Below are 25,346 nucleotides of genomic sequence, written 5' to 3'. Positions count from 1 at the left end.
GAGGATTCTGATAATCAGGTGTGTTCCGTCACATCATTTGTGTAGGCATAAGAGCTGGCTATATTTAGTATTGATTCTAGGCTTTGCATTTGCTCCTCAAGTCTGCTATTGAAAATGAAAGTTAAGGAAGCCTTTATTAGGATGATATATAGTTAATTAAAATAATTAATCAAGAAAAAACCCCAAACCAACTGTCCCACAGATCAGAAACACTCTCCAGAAGGTAGGCATTAATGTTTCAGAGACTACCATCCGCAGAATATGTCACCAGCCAAATTACAGAGGCTTCACTGCAACGACTTGTTATCCTCAAAAGGATGGTCAGGTTATAGTTTGCTAAAAAAAAAAAAAATCTCACTATATGATGAAGTGCCGTCCTATGAATTTGGAGGCATTTGAGTACTCGAGCAGACGAGATGTTTCTGTACACTTCAGAAGACATTCCGCTGCTGGCCTAGTGGCAGCTATACATGCCCAAACCTAGCACCCCTCCACTATGTTTCACAGATGAGGTGGTATGCTGCAAATCCTTTTTTCTCCAAACTTTCCACTTGCAATCATTCTGGTATATGAAAATATTAATCTTATCTGTCCACAAGACCTTTTTCCAGACTTCTGCAAGCTTTGTAGGTTTTTGTTTTTTTGCGCAAACTGTAACCTGTCCATCCTTTTGAGGATAACTAGTCTTGGGATTGTTTTTTTTTTTTCATCCACTGTAGAAGTCTTCCTTGGCCTACCAGCCAGTTTGTGATTGCTGCACTCACCAGTGCCTAAGGTTTTAGCTAGGTTTCTGATTCTTTTCTTTTTTTTTTCAGATTTTTCAGGCTAATAATGGCTTCCTTGACTTTCATTGACACCTCTTTAGTCCACATGTCAACAGACATCAATAGCAGACTTGAAAAGCAAATGCAAAGCCTAGAATCAATCCTAGACATTGACAGCTCTCTTATGACTGCACAAATAATGTGACAGAACACACCTGACTTACCAGAAACACCTGTCAAGCCAATTGTCCCAATTGACATCACTTGGTGCCCTGAAATAGGGATAGGGAGACTATGTATAAAAAGTGTTGTCATTTATAAATGGTAAAACCAATATGTACACAAATACCCTCAAATAAAAGCTGAAAATCTCTCCTTTAACCTCATAGTAATTGATTTCAAAAACAACCTTTTGGAGTGTAGAGCCAAAAGAAGAAAAAAGCTTCACTGTCCCATTACTTATGTCGGACACAGTAAATGAATGCCAGTGCCTGTTCAGTTTTATTTCCTGTGGTTAACTCATTCATAAATCAAAACAGATACAACATCTGGTGGTCCGGATGTTCAGCACCAGTCGCAAGCAGCTTGTATTCAGCTGACACAATGACACAAAGATAAGGTCCAGTAGGCAATCCGATTAAACTGAAACCGCATGCAGCTTCAATTAGTGTTGTTTTCCAAATGGATGTTTCTGACTGTGGGAATCCGTGTGTGTCAGGGTTTTTACAGTCGTCTAATTGTGTCAGGGTTGTTTTTTAGTGTACAAGACAAAAAAAGAAAGAAAAGAAGTGAGAACAGAAAGCGTCGGACAGTAAAGAGTTAAAGCCCAAGAGGAAATCCCGCCTAGTGTGTGAGGCTGAAATGCGATTACATCATTGCTGTAAACACATTCATATACTCAGTCCTCGGCTGGTTCTCCCCATGCGACTTGGAGGAGCGAGGTATCAACTCTTCAAGACAGAGGATATATTCCGGATGACTCGTAAGGACAACATTACAGAGAATCCATAGCGAACGACACAGAACATGAGTAGGCCTACCGAAGCGGGAAGTTAACGGTACGGGAAACTAGGACGATGTGAGAACTGCAGCAGGCTACGCACATCATAGAACTGAGCTGAGTGCTGTTAACGGGACCTTGCGTTTGGGCAGGTCGTGTGGCTGTATCCAATCACCCGTTCTTAGATGAAGTTAGTTTTTGTTCATGATGCCCTGTATGCCTGTTTGGATATCGACTTTCGACTCTCGTTCGTGTATTCGGCATAGTGAGGTAGTTATACAGTCGCCTAGTTATAGTTATAGACCCGACTTGTTGCCTTTCTATCCCCCGTCTTACTTAAGCACCGGTATTCCTCTGTGTTCTGACTGTTTTTAAGGACTGAAAAGAGTTCCGGCGAGTTACTGTCGCCGTCAACGCGCCACAATGTTTCTATGTCGAGGTGTTGTCACATTGTTGCTATTCCATACTGTCACATTTCGTGACGCCCTCTCGAAAACATTGACGTTACCCACTGGTAGTTTTGGATTACTGGACGATGGGGACAAACTGGAATATCTCCCGGAGGAAATTCATCCGAACTCCAATGAGACCGAGATGGAGAGCCGTCAAAAAAAGCGAGCACCTGTGAAGGAACATTCAGAATCATCTCCCTCCTCACATTCGAGTAGGTGTCGCCCAGTAGCTTCCTGTGGGCTGTTGTACTACGACAAATAACTTTTCATTTTTTCAAGTTTTATCAACAGCTGCAGACACACATGACCTGTTTAGGACCATTTTAATGTGACAAGTACATCATTATAGGCTAACTGTTTACAATGTGAGAATAGGCGTATGAGGCATATAATTAGTGGATTGGAATTGTAGAAGACAGGTTTTTTGATGTTCATATAGAGATTGCAAGCATAGTATTTTTGGTTTGGCTCAATGAAGTGGATTAGATTAGATGTGTGTTTGGGGTTGATGGAAACGACTAGGATTATCCACTCAATCATGTACGGCTTGTACCATTCTCATTGACAGCGACAAAGGCAAAACACAATGTTTGATTCCTAAATCTTAGAGGATCGGCGAGTTAAAATATTGTATACGCCTATACAATTTAATTTAATTAAACGTTGTTTTTTCCCCAAAGCGATTTAGAATAACTACATTTGTTTAAGTCAGTGAATCAACTATACAACAGTCATCATAAGTAAAACCTCCGATAAGAATAAGTGCCATCGGCAGTCACATCGGGTTTTAATATACGTCTATCAGATAATTTAATATAGATTTAATATATCTCTACAGTTAGGTCCGGAAATATTTGGACAGTGACACAATTTTCATACTTTTGGCTCTGTACGCCACCACAATGGATTTGAAATGAAACAATCGAGATGCAATTAAGTGCAGACTTTCAGCTTTAATTCAAGGGGTTGAACAAAAATATTGTATGAAATGTTTAGGAATTGCAACCATTTTTATACACAGTCCCCTATTTTCAGGGGTTCAAATGTAATTGGACAAATTAACATAATCATAAATAAAATGTTAATTTTTAATACTTTGTTGAGAATCCTTTGCAGGCAATGACTGCCTGAAGTCTGGAACCCATGGACATCACCAAATGCTGGGTTTCCTCCTTTGTGATGCTTTGCCAGGCCTTTACTGCAGCTGTCTTCAGTTGTTGTTTGTTTATAGGTCTGCCTTTAGTTTTTCTTCAGCGAGTGAAATGCATGCTCGATCAGGTTGAGATCAGGTGATTGACTCAGCCATTGCAGAATATTCCACTTCTTTGCCTTAAAAAAAAACTCCTGGGTTGCTTTCGCAGTATGTTTTGGGTCATTGTCCATCTGTACTGTGAAGCGCTGTCCAATCAACTTTGCTGAATTTGGCTGAATCTGAGCAGACAGTATATCCCTAAACACTTCAGAATTCATCCGGCTGCTTCTGTCTTCTGTCACATCATCAATAAACACGAGTGACCCAGTGCCATTGGAAGCCATGCATGCCCATGCCATCACACTGCCTCCACCGTGTTTTATAGATGATGTGGTATGCTTCGGACCATGAGCAGTTCCAAGCCTTCTCCATACTTTTTTCTTCCCATCATGGTGGTACAGGTTGATCTTAGTTTCATTTGTCCAAAGAATGCTGTTCCAGAACTGGGCTAGCTTTTTTAGATGTTTTTTGGCAAAGTCTAATATGGCCTTTCTATTCTTGAGGCTTATGAATGGTTTGCACCTTGTGGTGAAGCCTCTGTATTTGCTCACGTGAAGTCTTCTCTTTATGGTAGACTTGGATAATGATATGCCTACCTCCTGGAGAGTGGTCTTCACTTGGCTTGATGTTGTGAAGGGGTTTTTCTTTACCATGTGAAGGATCCTGCGATCACCCACCACTGTTGTCTTCCGTGGACATTCAGGCCTTTTTGTGTTGCCGAGCTCACCAGTGCGTTGTTTTTCTCTCAGAATGTATCAAACTGTTGATTTGGCCACTCCTAATGTTGCCGCTATCTCTCTGATAGATTTCTTTGTTTGTGCAGCCTAAGGATTGCCTGTTTCACTTGCATTGAGAGCTCTTTTAACCACATGTTGTGCATTCACAGCAACAGCTTTCAAATGCAAATGCCACACTTGGAATCAACTCAGACCTTTTACCTGCTTAATTGATAAAGAAATAACAAAGGAATAGCCCACACCTGACCATGAAACTGCTTTTGAGTCAATTGTCCAATTACTTTTGGTCCCTTGAAAAAGAAGGGGCTACATATTAAAGAGCTGTAATTCCTAAACCCTTCCTCCAATTTAGATGTGAATACCCTCAAATTAAAGCTGAGAGTCTTCACGTTAAGCCCATATTTATTATATAACTGTAACTTGAATATGTTTTGGCAAAAGTCGTCCCAAACTGGTTTCATGAACATGACAATGAGTTCAGTGTTCTTCAGTGGCCTTCCCAGTCACCGGATCTGAATCCAATAGAACACATTTGGGATGTGGTAGAATGGGGGATTCACAGCTTGAAAGTGCACCTGCAGAATTTGCAGGAATTGTGTGATGCAATCATGTCATTATGGACCAGAATCTCAAAGGAATATTTCCAACATCTTGTGGAATCAATGCCACAAAGAATTTAGGCAGTTTTGAGAGCAAAGGGAGGCCCTACCCAGTATTAGTATAGAGTTCCTGTGTGTGTGTGTGTGTGTGTGTGTGTGTGTGTGTGTGTGTGTGTGTGTGTGTGTGTGTGTGTGTGTGTATGTGTGTATATATATATATATATATATTAGAGAGAGAACGGTAATGTAGGGTGTTAGGGTATAGAGAGGTCTGAGGAGGAAGAGCCCAGGTGTCCCGTAAAGAGACAGGTATTTAGTCTACGGCGGAAGATATATTGCAATCATTTAATGACAATTTGAGGCTTCCTGCATTTCCTATCGTAATCCTACTATGTTATTTCATCAGACTGACTATTTCAAACCTAGGGGATATCCTTTTGGGATATGGTTAACTTAGCATGGTCCCATAAGGGAGCTCTCTAAAGTCTGGATAATGGGGTGCCATTAAGTTGAGCACTTAGTGCTAGCCTTGCTAGTACTTCAACAAAAGAGCATGTGTTTCTCTTTCTCTCTGATGTCAGCACCTAACACTGAGCTTCATGCCATTGCATCTGAACACATGGCACCTCAAATGGGTGGAGAAGGTGTACAATATCATAGAATAGAATGTCACTGTCCATTCGAGGATGGCCATTTTGCCTTTCCATCATACATATTAAGACAACATCATGTCATCACTGGGGTTGGGCCATATCAAAATGTTCTCATTCACAATTTTAAGAATAATATAATATAATATGAATAGTCTGGTGAAACAAAGAGACATGTTTTCACTGCTAGATTGACTTGCCTTGCAAAAAGCACGATACTGGATATGGAGCTGAAGAACTTTTACAGACTATTTTCTGTTGGAGGACAATATCACCATATGCTCCAAATATATCACCGTATTTGAGGCCCAACCGTAATCATCACATCATACACATTAACAACAGTGACACAGCATACTGTATGGCTTCACCTCCAGGGAAGTTGACTGCTTTATTTGTTGTCATTTTGTTATTGTGCTCCTGACAAAGTTGCTTGCCTAGCCGGTGTCACGTCAGTCAACATCCACCATATAAGCATCGTCTTATGACACTAGTCATCATTGTAGCATGACCCACATCACCTCATCTACTGGGCATGCTTTACTGATGCTGTCATCTTCAGCAGCATGCTTTACAGGAACACCTACGTTACGTTATTGCCCTATCACAGATGTCATGCAACTCCATCCTCACTGATTTGTTTGGTTGTTGTTGTAGCTGGTGTTTTGTTTATCTCTAGCCTTGTTGTCTATTCATGAAACAGTATAGGTTTGTTTTGAATTCATGTCTTGTCATCTTTGTATCCTCTTTTCTTAGTATTGTTTTGTGTTGTGCTTTGTGTGTACCCTAGAAGGAGAGCCATAGTAACAGCTAATGAGGATCCAAATAAACCAATCAAATGACCTTTTTTCCTTCTGAATCACAAATGTTAGGTCCAGAGCAGCAGCGTGGCAGGCACAGCGTACCGCTGGAGAGGACCAGGCCCTTTGTGGTCGTAGACGGTCACCAGAGGAGTCTGAGTGAAGCCTTGCAGGTAAGAGACACTGTCAGAGACTCTCTCTGAAGCTGTGGGAATTAAGCGACATGCATGGTTTCCCTTATAGATGCACACAGGATACCTCTTTGTAATCCCTGATGAAGGTCTATTGACCTAGACTTTTTTTGTGATCTAGGATTTTTTTTTTTTAAATTTTGCCAGTGTGTTGGAGTTTTTTTTTTCTTGGAATGGAGAGACACCAGAGGCATCAAGTGAATGGTCTTATGTAGGTCTATAATCGTAGAACCCTTCATTTGAATTATCTTAGTCAGGGAGCCCAACACAATGTTATGATGCTGCAAAAAACCCTAGGTCACACATCAGTTCCTGAGCTCTCTCCCTCCGTTACACAATGGAAAGGTGAAGAGCTTTTAATAGGTGGCCTATTTTATTTGGATAGAGTCAAGAGGTTAATTTCCATTCTATTTTGATAGGTTCCACATAAACTAAAATATTGGAGCCACAGCTTGGTTTGTCTTATTAAGATCTAACTGTCACGCCTATTCCCATATCCCATTGTTGGCTTACACCTTTTCCATTCGTAGGTGGCCGATGTGACGATATCCATCATTCAGGGTGGAGAGTGGGGGAATTCTTCAGGATATGATTTCTGACCTTCTGTCAGCTGCACAGGAAGTGTCCATCCCCTTAAAGTAGCCCCAGTCCCCCCACCTCCCCAGATCATAGTTTTTTATACAGGAAGCCCCCTGTAAAATATGTCAGTGTGCCTTCTTCCTTCCTCTGTTATATTAGTGCAAAAAGGAAGCCAGACAGCAGATTTCCCTTCACTTACACACACACACACACACACACACACACACACACACACACACACACACACACTCGCACACTCACACAGAGTGCATGACTGGGCTAAATCTTTGCACATTAATCGTACAAACTGTCTTTAGAATAGCTTATTAAAGGTTACATTTTAAATGCCATGCTCTACCAATTAATACTCATCATACTTAACTTGTAACTATCATGTCAAGTGTAGAGTATTTATTTTTGTTGCAGAATGTAGAGCATGTATTAGAGAATCTTACTTATCCTTACTTATCACGGCCATGCTACAGATGCGGATGATTAGTCCAGTAAGTAAAACATATATTTAACTCTAACTCACTAATTTGTTTGTGCTTTGGATATTAAAGATAATAATTTGACCAATGGGCTTTTAAACCAGGAAGTCATGGATTCAACTCCCTGTTGTGATTTTGAGAGAGGCTGGCTATTTGCCTGAGTTGCCACTGTCAATATTCAATCATATAAATAGATGATTTGTCAAACAAAGTGACTGTTTGCTAAGCAGATGAATACCTGTGGATACAGCTTTTTCAGTTTGCAGGTGAACCTTTAGGGTTGAGTTACAGCTATCCTCCACTTTGTCGATGAGTCTAAGCTGAACACTAGTGTCTGATAACCAGCCAGGCCTCAAAGGCTTTGAGTAGGTAAGACACACACACACACACACACACACACACACACACACACACACACACACACACACTCACACTCAACCCTGGCAAAAAGATAGATACATCTGCATTGGCAAATACTATAGATAGACAGATACAGTATACAATCATACACACACACACACAGTTCCCGGATGTGAAGCTACAAAAATAATACATACATAAACACAACCAAGCAGATTAGGTAGTAGACACACACACACACACAGTCTAGTGTGTAAGACACTGCAGGGAGCTTCACCTTAATGCAAATTAGTCAAGAGATTGTTGCTGATCTGGGGAGTAATCGTTCTGTGTTGATGATAGGCATGTCTTCTCCCCCTCACTCCAACATTGATGAAGGCTGTGCGTGTGCGTGCGTGCGTACGTGCGTGCGTGCATACGTGCGTTCGTCGTGTGAGTATGATAAGATTGAGGTTAAATGACACGAGTCCCTTGTTGGTATATCTATTATTATGGTGTATAGGGAAAGTGTCTCCTAAGCAGCAAGGTGAGGTTTACTGAGCTGATGGTCTCCAGCAAAGCCATAACCGGAGGGCTCTAGCCTGCTAACTAGATAACGCTGATTCAGTGGGGTGATTACAGTTTTAAGGTGATTCAAATCTCTCACTGGGTAGAGCTGGATTGCTGGTCATGTTAATGCTTGTTAACATTTGGTTGTAGTAATCAAATGAGTCAAGAAAAGATGATGTCTGCAACTTTGCCTGTTTGCCATTAATTTACAGCCCTGTTTCAGATGGTATTTACCCAGTATTTACCTCTATGTGGTAACTGTGGTAACAAGGGCTACTTCACGCCACGTAGCTAAATAAGTTCAGCCCCATTAGTAACCACCTGGTACTAATTGACACCCAGCGGGGCTTGAGTTTGTGAGTCTAAAAGAAACAGAAAGCGTCATTAATATGCAATTATCAGGTAATAACACAATTAACCAGTCCTTTATTAGTAAGTACCTGCTTAACCAGACTGACTGACATCTATGTAATTGAACAGTGTGGTTGTTGTCCTTTGACATGGAGTCTCCCTGCCTGTCTAATGTAGACTGACATCAACCATCTATTGTGAGATTAGTGTTTGGTCAGTGACTTCCCTTTAAATGTGTACAGCAGCTCTGAGTATCTGCACTGTGGTACTTTTTTGCACTTTCATCCAGACTAATATCTATTTGACATCTTTGTGTCGGAGTTTAGGCACATTCCTTATTATCTTGAGGTAGACTCTACAGGGCAGGAGTCACCGTGTCCAACAGCAGTGCAATAGGGCAATCTCTGGGTCTCTCAGTACCTTCATAGCAGCTTCTACACCTCTAATGAATTCTCAGGTCAATCGATTGTACTAATCAATCAAAGAGCAAGGGGGAGGAGGACAGCCAAAAGGGACCACCACTGCATTTTAGGAATCTAGTTGAATTCTCCCGTGGTTATACCAGGCTATGCGTTCTTAAATTTACAATCCATCCATCCATTCACTTAGCTATCACTCATCCAGTGACCCCTAAGTCATGAGTTCACCCAGAGCTTTCCTTCCACATGATGAACTGGAACTGACATGTCTCAGTACTGCACTGATATGTCTCAGTAGTCCACTGACATGTCTCAGCACTGCACTGACATGTCTCAATAGTCCACTGACATCGACAGAGCTAACAGGGCCCAGGGGGTGTGGTTATGAAATGTTTAGGCTGGACTTGGACAGTATCCATTATTCTCTGCTCAAGTCTAATCTATGAAAATGTCTCAGTAGTCCACTGACATGTCTCAGTAGTGCACCTGGGTCTACAAACCTGCTTCCTGCTTAGTTCTGACAGACTAAATAAGAGAGAGAGAAACAGTGAAGGGACTGATGGAGACGGATATCCCAGGAGGTCTGATTTGTCTTTCCGTTCCCTTGTGGTCTTCCGCTGAGCTGAAAGAGCTGGAATGGAATCATGAATCGCCCTGTTTCCTCCCTGTTTTCACTTCCTGTGTTAAACACTCCTGCACCCCCCTCCTCCCTTATTTCTTTCTTCTCAGTCACAGGCGGCTCCCCCTGAATGGACCCCACCCAGCATTCATGGGCCGGTGAGCTCATCTTGTTACTGGCAGGGGAGCACAGTCTGGAACATTACATCATTGAGAGAGGGGGAGACCGACCGAGGGAGAGGGGGCCTTTAGAGTTGCAGGTTGCAACTCTAAAGGCATTTGAAAAGCTCTGTATATTGGAGTGTGCAGGCACAAGCATTCCCTCATTCTGCATTGATCATCTTGCAGTCTTTGGGAAGTGAGAGTGAAATGAGCAACCAGAAGAATGTGAGGGCAGAATGGGTCAGAGGAAGGGAGGCAAGCCTTTAAGATTAGAGAATAAGATTAGGGAGAGAGAGTAAGAGAGAGAGAGAGAAAGAGGATGAACAAGGGAAGATAATTTGCTCAAGAAGAGAATTAAAGAGAAGGGAGAGGTTGACGAAGAGAAGGGCGAGTCATTGGTAAACAAGGGTAGAGAGGGTGGGTGTCTTGGCCAAGCTTGGTGTTTGATCGTGCTCTCCATAACCAGATGATAAATGCTAAGTGGGAAGCTTGGGATGACCAGACTCTGACGTCACCACATGAAGTTGAGATTTAAAACTTTGGGTTAAGGTTAGGTAAAGGTAAGGGTTATGGTTAGGGTTTAGGGTGCTCTGCCTTCTCTGTCCACTAGAAGGGACATGAGTTGGCCTATTTACCACAATCTAGAGTAGCTGGCCTCTAAACTTTTTTTCTGACTGCCCCATCCATCTCTTTTTTTTCTCGCCCCCCCCCCCCCCCTCCACACACACACACACAGACATTCACACTCTCTCTTTTTCTTTCTACCCTATTTTTTCTTTTATTGCTTCTTCTGCTTGTTTTTTTTCCAGCTTGTAGCAAGAACTCCACCCAATGTACCTCAAGTGTTTGTCACCCATTGGACTCTTGCCCTGGTAATACAAAAACACAAACCCACCCAACATAACTCAGCACACACACCTTACACATGTTGAATGACCTCACCAAAGCCAAAGCTAAGACTATAGAGACTAGAAATGGACAGCTATGTTTTCATTGAACCATATGGGGAATCCCCCTAAATGAACAGCTTCTACTTGGATCTCTCTGATATTCATGGATTTTTTTCCACATCCAATTCATGGTTAATGTTAGGCTCCAGTGTGAGTAGTTGAGTCATTAACAATACTTTCCCTATGTGGACAGTACTGAGACTATAATTCAGTTATGTGTGTCATTTGAACTACAGTGGAGCAGTGGTAGATAAACTAGTGGTTATCGATAGGAATACTTTAAAAGAACTACAGCTGCCTGAGTCTAAGGGAAAGAGCATTCATCAGAATAATCCAGATTAAATTGGCTATGAAGCCGATAAGAAATGTATTGTATTCAACACACAACATAAAATATCTAACAAAATGTCATCTGTCCATGAAAGAGGTACTGTAGTCTCTGGTACCACTATACAGTGGGCCAGTGGTTAAAAGGTTGAACTGCGCTCTTTACTTTGTGAGCGCGCTGTGTCCATATAGCCTACTGCTGAAATGCGCAGAATCAACTGGGAAATAGTGATATAATTTTAGTTTATTAAAATGCAATTTCATGGACACACTGCCACATACATGTCTGACATCATTTTATGAAGCGTCCATGAATACATGATTTGTTCAAAATTAAAGTTTATCCAAGGACATAATTAAAAATTTCTCTGACCAGACAATAATTTATCCTTTTCCAAATGAGCTTATAAACTGTTCTTCACGTAATTCATCATGTAGCAATGTTTGTAAACACTGAAAGGGGTCTATAACACATTGTAAGCATATCCATTCAAATTGCTCAATGATGCCGCCTGGTGGTTGTTTTGCCAAGGTGAATTACCGTAAATGTTACCTACTGCCGTCACGGTACCCTTGTGACATCATCGCACAAGCATGAATTTTTTAATCTCTGACCTACTGTATCTGCTACTCTGGTATTATTGAGAGCTCCCCAACATACCATCATCTTGCCATTCCCATTCTCCTCTCCTGGTCACAATCCTCAACCAGCTCCCATCCCTGTTCCCATCGGCCACCCGGAAGGGGAAAGCGAGGAAGCAGCCACAGGAGTGCAGGAAAGGGAAAGGGTTTTACTTGCTACCGTCCAAAGGTGGAGCCACTAAAACCAGCCAAAAAAGCGACATAATGGCAGGACATTTTTTTGAGAGGAGGAGCCAGTTCCTGCTACGTAGTATAATGATATGGGAGCAGTGGTGGAAACTGGAGTTCCCAGTGCAGCAAAGAGAGAGGAGATGCAATCCCTGCCGCTTCAGCGGGAGAGGAAGGATGCTTTTGATGAGAGAACGAAGGAAATGTAATGCCAAGTATGGGAAGTCTGTTAATAGCCTTTTCCTCAGTGCCTATAGAATAACCCTGACAATCATCAAACTGATTCAGCTTGTTTGGCTTCTCCATCCACTAGCTATAAGGTGCTTACAGGCACCAATTGTGGACCTGGTGTTCAGAGGCTGTGGATTTATGTGCAGATGTAAGTGGAGGGAAGGTTGCAGGTTGCAACTCTAAAGGTATTTGAAAAGCTCCTTATATTTCAGTGTGCAGGCACAAGCATTCTGTCATTCTGCATCAGTTTGCAGTCTTTGAAGAGTTTGCAGCTGTAATCAATAGAAGAGCCACAATTGAACTTTATGTACAGGCTTACATCTTGAACATGAGCTTAAAAACTCATGCAGATCCCTGAATGATGAGCCTCTATCCTAAATCAGTTTGTATCCTATAAGAGCTTTTGGATTCTAAACAACTACAGAAACACAACTGTACAGTATGTGTACAGGGTAAGGACAGTGTGACTTTCGTCATACTCTCTCAATTTAATTCATGTCAGCTGAATGTTGAGTTGTTTGATGGGATGAGGATTGATCAGCTGAAGGGATTCATAATGTATCCATTTGATTGTTACGTAACAATGGAGCATGAAACAGCTTCTCAGCTGTCTCTCCAAACTCAAACATTGTCTGTCAACTACTAGGACATCTGTCATTCCTTTGTTGCATACAGTACAATCCCATACTTATCCAAAAAATGCTGTTATTGATGTACGCAAGAAATCCTGATCCTCATCCTTTTACTCTCATCAGGTTAATCAAGTCCACTTTGTGTGGTACTTTGTGCTGTTTCAGTAAGAACATTGTTCTTTTGCCACTGCAAGCTGCTCTTGGCTGCTTTCATTAAGCCACTCATCACATGCTAATCATAAAAACACTTGTTAGAAAACTAGGGCAACAGCAACAAAGTCATTGAAAGAACATTTTGTCAAGAAGAGGCTTTAAAATAATACAGCAGTTCTTACTTTATATTACTTTATTGTCCATTTGAGGATGGAAATCTGCCTTTGGCATCACCATACAAAAAAAACACATAATATGATTGACATGAAATACACATTATCATCACATCATACACATTAAAAACAGTGACACACCATACTATACACACACGGAACATACTGTATGCACACACCCTCTGAACATACTGTATGCACACACATACATATTGTTGCATATGTGTTCCATGTTCTATCCATAAAGACAATATCCAGTCAAATGTAATTTTAGGATGTTTGATTTGACTACACATGGTGGCTGTTCATTCTTGGCACAACCAAATGTCATCCTCCTGAGTAACTGACTGCACAACTGTAAAACAGAGACTTCTGAGGACAAACATGTTTTTTTTTTTATTAACAGAACGGTCACCCAGACAAACTACAGTGTGGTCTCAAAGTCAGAGGCAGCATCTACTTTTTGGACCTGGAGAAAAACCAGTAAGCTCCTTTTTAAGAAATAATTAACTTTAAAATATCAGAGTAAACACTGAAAATGTATCTTTACCTTTGGCCTTGTCTTTCTGAATGGAGGATTGTCAAGCACAATGTCCCTGACACAGAAATATATACTATCTGGCAACAGGAAGGGTCATCATAATATAATAATATATGCCATTTAGCTGACGCTTTTATCCAAAACGACTTACATTGCAGTGAGTGCATACATTTCAGTATATATGGTCCCAGCAGGAATCAAACCCACAACCTAAGCATTTTTAGCACCATGCTCTACCAACTGAGCCACTCGTTATGTTGAGTATGGGCAATGTATGGGCAATGTAACATTCCAACTTAAGGAAGTGGCCTGACTGAACATAACTGAACTGAACTGAACTCTCTCCTTCTCTTCTCTCCTTCTCTTGCAGCGATCTCCTGCCCAAGCCCCCTAATGTCTTTTACTACCTTCCTAATGGCACCGGGATCTCTCTGGAGGAGAGCCCAGTGGTGAGTGTTGGAACTGCATATACAATATCTATTCTATGTATTACTCTCATTTTCATCACTACATTTAGTCATTTTCACTGTTAGCATACGGTAAGATTAACCTAAATAACCTTATCATATCTATTCATGTAGACTACTGGGTGACCTTGCATTATGACCTTGTATTTGTTTGATCGATACATCTGAGAATACTATAGTATTTTGTTTGCCGTGTTAGATTAAATTCCATCAAGTCAAGAAGTGATTCCAAATGGATCATTTTTAAAAAGGTAATTCATTTTCAATGCTTTAATCATAGTATCTGTGGATATGTTCCAATAGCCAGCACCTCATTGATGGAATTGAAATTGAGTTCCATCAATTCAGGTGATTTTGGCATGCAATTCAGATGATACTAATCTAGGGTCTATTGGACACAGAAGGGATTTAACAGATGCATTCACTACGGGCCTGTAACAACTGAGGGTGAGATGCATATTCACCTCATCATGAAAAAGGCTGAACCATCCTTCTAAAAGGAGCCTGGCTCTTCTCTTTCAGACTCACTGCTACTACCATGGCTCAGTGAGGGGGTTCCCACAGTCTAGGGTGGCTCTCAGTACCTGCTCTGGACTCAGGTAAGACATTAGTATTTTTCTCTCACTCAAAACCACAGTCCGATCTGCTCTACATGTGTTTCTCTGCACTATAATATAGACATTTAGTGCAATAAAATGTAGTCAGTCACAGACCTTTTCTTAGTTACAGACATTTTCAGAACGTAACAAGGCAGGAAGAGCGTGTGACAGTTAAAGTGGGGTTAATGTGTTCAATTCACCTTTGCCAGCGGTACAAGCTCTGTCATGGTTACGTGAGCGAAGGTGTCTGATCGACCATGATCTTTTGATCTCTCCTTAATCCAATCTGGATTAATCAACAAGAACGTTGACCTGCCAGGCAAGAGAAAGACCTCTGGAACATTGTCGTTTGTATGTTTGTACAGAACAGAGGGATTATGTTTACGTACGTAGGAGGACCTTGTGGAACATGAGGCCCCAGTATTGGGTTCAGGAGGGTTGGGGTTCATAGGTCAAACTGAACCATTTCTATTTTGAAGCCATTTTGTGTTCCCTGCTATACACGTTTTCCACGCTCCCAGGGGTGTGGTGGCCATCAACTCCACCCTGAGCTTCGAGCTTCAGCCCGAGGAAGACCATGGGGGTGAGGAAGGTGCGGAGGAGAGTGGAGGGGCAGAAGAGGAGGGGATGCACCTACTCTACCCAACGAGACCACTGGAGGGATCCAGTTCGGGGGGCTGTGGGGTATCCCACATGCCTGTACCCCCTATCTACATTCTGCCACAAGTGCACAGGGTGAGAAACTCTTGTAGCTCAATATAATGTTTTCCTGGTATTTAAACTGGTAATGTGTTGAAGACATTTCTTTTGTTTTTCACTTTACTGTTTGCAGAGTAAGAGGGACATCCTCTCCGAGATCAAATACATTGAGCTGGTGCTTGTTGCTGATCATAAAGAGGTAATTCAAGGTTCCCTTTGAGGGCAATGCATAATATGACATTATGTAGATATAGTGAAGTTGTTTAATTTGAAAGTAGTAAACATAGTTCAGTATGGACCTCCTTGCTTGCATTTAGATGCATCAATATTGAAGCATAATGTCCCATAGTGTAACATATCATACAGTGTGACATATCATAGCATTCTGAAGAAACCTCAGAACATTGAGACTAATCCAATGTCATTTGGATTTGTTCCTTCTCCATCACTATCCTTCTTGCAGTATCTCAACTATCAGAAGAACAACAAGACCATCCTCTATCGAATGTTGGATGTGGCCAACCAAGTAGACTGGGTAACTATAACTATAAGTCATAGTTATATTATTACAAATATTTATTCTGTGGTTCTTAATATAACATCTACGTGAATTGTGTTTAATTATGTACATTTCAATTTATTTCAGCTAGATGTATTTGATATATGGAACTAGATACAAGTAAAAGTTAAAGAAAGTAATCCGTCACATTGCATTTTTAGGGTTGTCACTGTTTAAAAACGGTAGATGCTAAGTGGGATCCTTGGGATGGCCCTACCCTGAACTCTAACCCTAACCTTAACCCCTACCCTTACCCTAGCCCTAACTTGACCATGACCCTTACCTAACCTTAACCTTTATCATTTTAAATCTCAACTTCAACAGGGTGACAAAGTTGGCTCGTCCCAAGCATCCCACTTAGCATTTACCATTTTAAAACACAGCCTCTGTTCAATATCTTAGATCTTATGTACTGTACAGTAGGTCACCGTTTAACATATGAATTTGTCAATGACTGCAGTGCACAGTTAGCGGCACTGGTAGTGGGTCTACTGGCCTTTTTCACAAAATGTTTTGGGGGCGCATTAAAATCAATTCTAACCAAGAGGCTTGCTGTACCTCAATGACATGCATGTAACAAGTTGTTAATATTTAGAGGGAAGATCTCAGCGTACTGTATGAGATAAATATACAAAATCATATGCATAGCTTACATGTACTTATAAAAAAGTGAGTAATTCATTGTCACAGTAAGCAGAGGCGTTTATTCTCGCAGCAATCCTATTGCATTCGTCTCCTTTACCAACGTAATTTGCTACTACTACAGAACCGATGGTAGGCTAATTTCTAAATTAAGATGTATAAAAGGAGAGCAAACATTTTTGGTTTTCGGGATTGGAACCTTGCTGTTTTCGGGGGTTAGTATTGAGGAAGGTTCCCTACGTCTGCCCATCTCGGCCAGGCAGCTGCACCATCGTTCCGGAAATTCCTAGACCCAACCCCTGAGTCAAAGCTCTCAAAATAACGCATCCAAGCCTATTGCATGAAATGAGTTTCTAATAGGTCCGATTTTGTCCTGTTTTATTTCATGGATTATAATTGTATACATTCCATACAAACACCCTCAGCATTCATCTGAAGAAACTTGAGTGGAAATTTGGAAAGACACGGTAAGAATAATGCACTCAATCCATATCTTACACATATATAGTTCCCTGTGTAAATAATGGGACAGTATATTAATAGCAGAGTCCAAAAGCAAACGCTAAGCCTAGAATCAATACTAGACATTGACAGCTGTCTTATGCCTGCACAAATAACCAGAAACCCATGTCTAGCCAATTGTCCCATTACTTTTCGTGTCATGAAATAGTGGACTATGTATACAAGTGTTGTCATTTCTAAATGGTGAAACCAATATGTACACAAATACCATCAAATAAAAGCTGAGAATACTTTAGCCTCATAGTAATTGTTTGATTTCAAGTATAGAGTATAGCCAAAAGAAGAAAAAATGTTTGACTGTCCCATTACTTAATTTATGTTATGCTTATAAGCCTGTTAGTTTGCACGCCCTTACTGTATGTTTATTTTTTTAAGGGTTAAAGCTTATGATGGAATTCTCCTGCAAGGTGGACCCCATGATTCATGACAAGAACAACAACCAAGTAGAGCAGGCATGCACTTAAATTGTCAATCTAAAATATTGTAAATTGTTGTTATAATAATACACACTGTAATGTTGATAATGATATCACCTTTTTTGGTAACTAATGCAGATCCGAAACACCACAGCCAAAGTTTGCATCGCAAATGAGGGAATAAACTTGGTCAAGACACCAGTAGAGTAAGTTATTGACACAATCCTTGCCATTTTCCTGCTGTTTAATGTACTGAGCAATGTAAAACATTGTATTGAAATCAATTAACATGAAGTTTTCTTTCACACACAGGTCTCCTGACTTCAACCCCATTGAGCTTGTCTGGCAAACAATAAAACAGTACACCAATAGGAAGGTGAAACTAAAGAACAAGAAGAGATGATCTTATTACAGCCATTACTACATTTTGTGAAGAGAAGCTGACAAAGGGCAGCCTGCAACAAGCACATGGGTCACTTAAGGAAGGTTCTGCCAGTCGTTATCGAGCTGGAAGGTGGGCCATCCGGAATGTGATCAAGAACAGTGTTGAATAATAATAATAAAAAAAAAACATCAGCATGAACCAGTCCACAGTGTGTCCAGTGACTCTTAATACAACTCCTATGTAGGATATTAGCACTCATACACTTCTATAATTCTGTAGTTGCATTTAGAAATGTCTAACAACTAGGCCTCTCACCAGTAAATCTAGAGTTTTGGTTAAAACTTGGAATAAATTAAAACATTTAGTGGGCTATAAAAAAAAACTGCAATTAACACTCATACACTTTTAATTCTATAGTTGTATTTAGAAATGTTGATGATTAAGCGTGACAATAGGAGTTGGTGGATGTTCCATTATTAGATATGTTGGGAGAAGGGAGGGTGCACAAGTCAAATGTGTTGCTTCATGTTCACTGATTCACAATTAAAGAAAACAAAGTATACATAAGGACATACATAAGTTTATAAGTATATACATACGTTTGATATTTTTGTTTGCTACATTTGACATCAACTAGGCCTATCACCAGTAAATCTAGACTTTTCGTTAAAACAAAATTAAAACATTCAGCGGGCTTTAAAAAAAGAACTGCCACACACTAGGAATGTAAAGACATAATTTCTACAAACCCTCAAATGCCCTCTATGGAATCGGTCTGTAATGGGCAGCGATCTAACCTACAATGTGGGGTGTTGGTGGGGGGGAAGGTGTGATTGTGTTTCTCAGTGAATTTATCAACTTCTCTAGATTACTGATGATCCATTCTGAGATATTGAGAAGAGGAGATTCAAGTTATATTCTATGTTTTCAAAATATGACACACACGATAAAAACATGCACGATAAAACAATGGGGAAAGATGTGACAAATTGTAATTTAGTTTAATAATACAAGCCTAGTATACTGCAGAAGAAAATTTAGCAAAGCACCCAGAAAAAAAATGTCAGTTGTGCGCACAATGGTTGTTGCCTCTTGGCCCATTTTTTGTTGATTCATCAGCAGCCCAAGGACAGTATTATTCGAAAGCAATCAATCAGTGTTCATTTCTGTAAATCACACAGTAGCCTGTCAAATACATTTGAAAGAGGCACAAATATGAGAATGATTCTATTTACTCTTGTAACATTTCCCCCGCTTATTTGCGCTGTCGTGTGTTGCTGTGCATGAAAGAATGCGTGATGACAAAAAGCAGATAAGGATATTTGAAAAACACGAGTTGGTCTTCCTGTAATTCATGAGCTGATCTGCTATCTAATTAACTCTGTTTGACCAAATATAGGATATATTCTGTAATACGTAGAAGGATATAATCTATCTAGCAAGATTAAGCAAAACTCAGGAATCACAAACCAAGAAGGGAACACAAATGTCAGTACTATTAGTAATTTCTACCACAGAAGGATGGATCTTTTCAAACAACAGCTCTTTCCTCCACCTTGTGGTGGCTTTCGGCAGCACTTCACACGTCTTCACAACTACTATCTGCCGCAGCACACGCCATTGAGGTAGCTCGTTGTTACGATGACAACATGCATATTTTAAACAGTGACCCTATGTATGTGTCTTACTGATTTTGCTCTGTCATCTGTGATGTTGTATGTACATACTGATATAAAAAGATATCTATTCTTCAACTAGTTCTACCGGCCTCTGAACGTGCGTGTGGCCCTGACTGGTCTGGAGATCTGGAGTGACCAGGACAAGATCCAGGTGGACAAGAGCCCCACTGAGACCCTCAACCGCTTCCTGGAGTGGCGCACCAGAGAGCTGCTGCCCCGCCTGCGACACGACAACGCCCAACTTGTCATGTGAGTCGAGTGATCAGATTAACTGAAAATGTTAGCTACAAGGGTGTCATTTGAAATGTGCACTGACCTGGTCATAAGAGGTGAGCTCTCCTCTTTGCACTGTAATATGAAGTTTTTAATGATAACCACATAATCGCTTTAGCCACACCTTCACAAGATGAATCCTCGTCACCTCGAAACTCCCAACAATCTCGACAAAATTGTCCCAGTGGTGTCGGAGATGAAGCGTGTGACATGCGAACAGACTGATCCATAGTCCCCTTCCCGAATTCATTGTGGGGGTCAATTAAACTGACTGGAGGGGATCTTTAACTTATTGTGTAACTTGGTGAAGACATTTTTCCATTTGAGCTAATTGTAGGAGAACCACAACACAGGTCTTCTCTTTTTTTCATTTTTATTAAATGATTGAATTTATTATTTTTATTATTTTTCTTTCACCTTGAAAGTGATCACTAGGCTGTGTAGATCAGTGGGAAAAAAATCCCAATTTAATGTATTTCAATTTCAAGGCTTGAAGTAACAAAATGTGAAAATTGTGCAGGGGGGCGAATACTTTTTCACAGCCATGTAGATCTACTATTTCAAAATGTTGGATGTGTAGGCCTATATTAGTTATTCTGTAATAGGCTGGTAAAGTGGAACATCATAACCCAGTGCTGCATACTGATATGAAGATGGTAATATTTGGCTGCAAAATGTGATCCCACCATAATATTATTGAATATTCTTCATTATTTTGCTTTCCCCATCATCCCAGAAATGGAGACAGTGTCAAAAACTATGCAGATTAGAATATTTATTTTCAGAAATAGTTTTTTCATCTATACTGTATTAGCGACTATAACACGTTTTTTGTTTTTTTTCGTTAGCCACATTACTTCAAACGCTTATGGTTCTAGTGATTATTTATCATGACGCTAGGTACATGGTGCCCACAATGCAGTGGGTAAAATCAACTGCATGTGTTTTCGATCCAGGGGCGACGCGTTTCACGGAACCACGGTTGGAATGGCGTCCCAATCATCCATGTGCTCCAAAGACCGATCTGGAGGTGTCAACGTGGTGAGTTAGCACGGTGCTTTGCAAGTCAATGTGCTTTGTGAATATACAGTAAGTAGAAGATGATGTCATACCACATTAGCTTTGTCTGTAGGGGTGGATGGAGGATGCCCTCTTGTGGCAATTTTTGCTTTGTTTGTGATATTTGCAGGCTGTGTTAGCAGTATAAGTGGATGATTTCTCTCTTTCTCACTTTCCCTACTGTCTCTCTCTGTCCCTCTGCAGGATCATCTGGTCAGTGTGCTGGGGGTGGCATCCACCGTTGCCCACGAGCTAGGCCACAACCTGGGCATGAGCCACGACACAGCTGAGCGGCGCTGCCAGTGCCAGAACGAACCACGCCTGGGAGGTTGCATCATGGAGCCCTCTACTGGGTGAGTTGGGGGGGTTGACATGCTAACACAGGTCAGTCTGATTGCCCCCTCACTGCCTGACCCCCGTGTGTGTGTGTGTGTGTGTGTGTGTGTGTGTGTGTGTGTGTGTGTGTGTGTGTGTGTGTGGACACAGTAGCAGACTTGGTATCTATCTCTTGCTAGAGCTGCCTTTCGTAGATCTTACATTCCACACATCGTTTTCTCTTTACACCTCAATGGTATGTCAGCTAATGTCAGTTGGAAACAAGTTAATTACATTTGGACAAGCAGGACTCCATTACAGTAGTTATGTTATCCCACAACATATGCTTATTTCAAGTCCCATAGTCACTGAAACCGTTGTGAATTAACTGGGGAGAAATTGTGTTTGCAATTTTTCACATCTTTTCTCTCCTCACCCTCCAGCCCTTCTCAAAGGCAGAAATAAAAGCGCCAGTCTGAAATAAAAGACGACTAAAATAAAAGGTTGCTGATTAGTAAAATAAGACCCTAACCCTAACCCTAATTATACATCTACTGTAGTTGCTGTTGGCATTTTTTAAGGTATTTCCATCAGGGAATTTAGAGAAACAGTGGTCGAAGGCAAGAAGGTATAGGGAGTGGAGGTTATGTTTTGCACATGTCTCGTACTCTCTCTGTGTGAAGAGGCCCTTTGATTGGATAAGGAGTTCTGTGCTTCTATACTCTCCTTCACTGACTCTCCTTGTGCACTCTGACCCCTGCCTCAGGTCCATGCCTGGCCAGCTATTCAGCAGCTGCAGTGCCCAGGACCTGTCCCTCAGCCTGCTCCATGGCGTGGGGATGTGCCTGTTCAACATACCTCAGCCTGAGAAGCTCCTCGGGGGGCCTCGCTGCGGGAACCTCTACGTAGAGAAGGGGGAGGAGTGTGACTGCGGCCTGCTTGACGTACGTATCAGGATAAACTGCATCGGAATATACAGCTCTGGAAGAAATTAAGACACCACTCCAAATTTTTCTTAAATCAGCATCTCTACATGTATGGCAGCCATTCCATTCCAGTGTCTGTTGAATACCAATACAGGCACACCTCATTCTACTTAATTAGGTACTGATTAGGTGATCACGTGAACCAAATCTTATTTAATCAGGAAAAGTATAAAAACCACTGCTGTGGTCATCACTATCCTCTCACAATAGGACCAGCTGGATGGCAAAAACAGTGCTAGTAGTACCTCAAAAGTAATTGGAATAAAAAAAATAACTATTGACCATGCCAAAAGAGTTGAAAAGAAAAGTTTTGAGTGAGGAAAAGAAGGGTTCAATTCTGGCTTTACTGGCAGAGGGATACAGTGAGTGTCAGGTTGCTTCCATCCTTAAAATTTCAAAGACGGCGGTTCATAAGAACAAGGTCAAACAGCAGATATTAGGGACAACAAAGCTACAGACTGGCAGAGGGCGACAACGACTCTGCACTCACCGGGATGACCGCCAACTCATTTGTATGTTACTCAACCAACCGTAGGATGAAATCAAGTGACATACAAAACGAATGGCAAACGGCAGCTGGGGTGAAGTGCACGGCGAGGACGGTTCGAAACAGGCTCCTAGGGGCAGGGCTGAAGTCGTGCAAAGCTAGAAAAAAGCTCTTCATCAACGAGAAGCAAAGAAGAGCCAGGCTGAGGTTTGCAAAAGACCATAAGGATTGGACCGTAGAGGACTGGAGTAAGGTCATCTTCTCTGATGAGTCCAATTTTCAGCTTTGCCCAACACCTGGTCATCTAATGGTTAGACGGAGACCTGGAGAGGCCTACAAGTGTCTCGCACCTACTGTGAAATTTGGTGGAGGATCGGTGATGATTTGGGGGTGCTTCAGCAAGGCTGGAATCGGGCAGATTTGTCTTTGTGAAGGACACATGAATCAAGCCGTGTACAAAGTTGTCCTGGAAGAAAACTTGCTTCCTTCTGCTCTGACAATGTTCCACAACTCTGAGGATTGTTTTTTCCAGCAGGACAATGCTCCATGCCACACAGCCAGGTCAATCAAGGTGTGGATGGAGGACCACCAGATCAAGACCCTGTCATGGCCAGGCCAATCTCCGGACCTGAACCCCATTGAAAACCTCTGGAATGTTATCAAGAGGAAGATGGATGGTCACAAGCCATCAAACAAAGCCGAGTTGCTTGAATTTTTGCGCCAGGAGTGGCATAAAGTCACCCAACAGCAATGTGAAAGACTGGTGGAGAGCATGTCAAGACGCATGAAAGCTGTGATTGTAAATCAGGGTTATTCTGAACTCTTCCTAAGTTAAAACATTAGTATTGTGTTGTTTAAAAATGAATATGAACTTGTTTTCTTTGCATTATTTGAGATCTGAAAACACTGCATCTTTTTTGTTATTTTGACCAGTTGTCATTATAGAATAAACCATTTTAATAAACCTTTTCATTTTACTCAAACACATACCTATAAATAGTAAAACCAGAGAAACTGATCATTTTGCAGTGGTCTCTTAACTTTTTCCAGAGCTGTATGTCTTAGTATCCTGACCTCTGAAGTTTCTTTCTATATGGTTTGAGTGTGAGTACCCTTTTGAACGTTTCAGGACAATAAAACAGCAATTACTCATTTATACTAGTGGATTCAGATGAGATCTGTCGGTGAAATAGCTGTTTTCCAAGCTTGTGTCAGTGTCATGGCTTAGCGGTATACCGTTACTACAGTAGTCCACTGTAGCCTTTCTGTTTATTCATGATCATCAATCACTATTCCTTCTGTTTTAATATGGCAGGAGTGTAAGGATCCGTGCTGCAACGCCACCACCTGTAAACTGGTTCCTGGTGCACAGTGTTCTTCCGATGGCATCTGTTGTGAGAACTGCAAGGTGGGCAAACCCCTCTTTGAACGTTGACTGACACTCACTCTGTCACTCATGCAAACTCATTACTCAGGACTTGCCACCCGAATTCTAAAATGGTAGTACCTTATGATAGCTTTCATGAATAAATATGAATAAACTATTCTCATTGGGGTACAAGTGTACATTTTTTTCTATTTACAAACATTTTCTAAAGCATATGTATAAGCATATTAATGATATTCATGACCGTTATTACAAATTAATTTATCTAGTCTCGTGTTAAGTAGTCAAGTAATATATCTAAGTCTCCTTTGTGTCCTCCAGCTCCGTACAGCTGGGTGGGTGTGTCGTGAGCCCCTGGGGGAGTGTGACCTGTCAGAGCACTGCACCGGCACCTCCCCCTACTGCCCCCCCAACGTCTTCCTGAAGAATGGCGAGCCCTGCGAGGGAGGAGCCTCCTACTGCTACAGTGGGGTCTGCGTCAGCCTCAACTCCCAGTGCCAGATGTTGTGGGGACCGAGTGAGTTAGACTGGTGCTATGTCAGGCTCTGACACTGGGATTGATATCAATGTGGGGACCTAGTGAGTTAGACTGGTGCTATGTCAGGCTCTCATATTGGGATTGTTATCAATAACCGAGTGAGTTAGATTTGTGCTATGTCAGGCTCTAATATTGGGATTGATATCAATGTGAGGACCTAGTTAGATAGATATTGTCAGTGCACAATGACTGGGATTGACACCAGTTAGATTCTTAGTCAGATGTTATATACAGTTCCCTGTGTAAGTAATGGGACAGTGAAGCATTTTTTCTTCTTTTGGTTCTATACTCCAAAAGGTAGGATTTGCAATCAAACAACGAGGTCAAAGTGGAGATTCTCAACCTTCATGTCATGGTATTTGTGTACATATTGGTTTCACTATTTAGAAATTACAGCACTTTTTATACATAGTCCCAGGGCGCCAAAAGTAATGGAACAATTGGCTTCACATGTGTTTCAGGTTAGTAAGGTGTGTTCACATAATTTATGCAGGCACAAGAGAGCTCAACGTCTAGTATTGATTCAAGGCTTTGCATTTGCC

The 25,346-nt window shown here is 41.3% G+C and overlaps 1 protein-coding gene across 2 annotated transcripts in view; it reads left to right on the top strand.

The window, feature by feature from the left end:
* The first annotated feature begins 1,692 nt into the window (after positions 1-1,692).
* The window catches only part of adam15 (ADAM metallopeptidase domain 15), a 46,625-nt gene continuing 22,971 nt past the window's right edge, over positions 1,693-25,346 (top strand). For both annotated transcript variants that reach the window (XM_083679159.1, XM_083679160.1), the window contains exons 1-14: positions 1,693-2,428; positions 6,327-6,427; positions 13,657-13,733; positions 14,162-14,240; positions 14,781-14,857; positions 15,379-15,592; positions 15,690-15,755; positions 16,020-16,091; positions 19,839-20,008; positions 20,989-21,073; positions 21,296-21,444; positions 22,173-22,350; positions 24,195-24,287; positions 24,588-24,783. In XM_083679159.1, coding sequence (XP_083535285.1) covers positions 2,188-2,428; positions 6,327-6,427; positions 13,657-13,733; positions 14,162-14,240; positions 14,781-14,857; positions 15,379-15,592; positions 15,690-15,755; positions 16,020-16,091; positions 19,839-20,008; positions 20,989-21,073; positions 21,296-21,444; positions 22,173-22,350; positions 24,195-24,287; positions 24,588-24,783 — 1,798 coding nt within the window. In that variant the 5' untranslated portion in view covers positions 1,693-2,187. The remainder of the gene's footprint in view (positions 2,429-6,326; positions 6,428-13,656; positions 13,734-14,161; positions 14,241-14,780; positions 14,858-15,378; positions 15,593-15,689; positions 15,756-16,019; positions 16,092-19,838; positions 20,009-20,988; positions 21,074-21,295; positions 21,445-22,172; positions 22,351-24,194; positions 24,288-24,587; positions 24,784-25,346) is intronic.

The sequence above is a fragment of the Argentina silus genome (assembly GCF_951799395.1).
Source record: "Argentina silus genome assembly, chromosome: 10".
Classification (NCBI taxonomy): Eukaryota; Metazoa; Chordata; class Actinopteri; order Argentiniformes; family Argentinidae; genus Argentina; species Argentina silus.
Note: the sequence above shows the minus strand (reverse complement) of the source record. Positions and strands in the feature narration are given on the sequence as shown.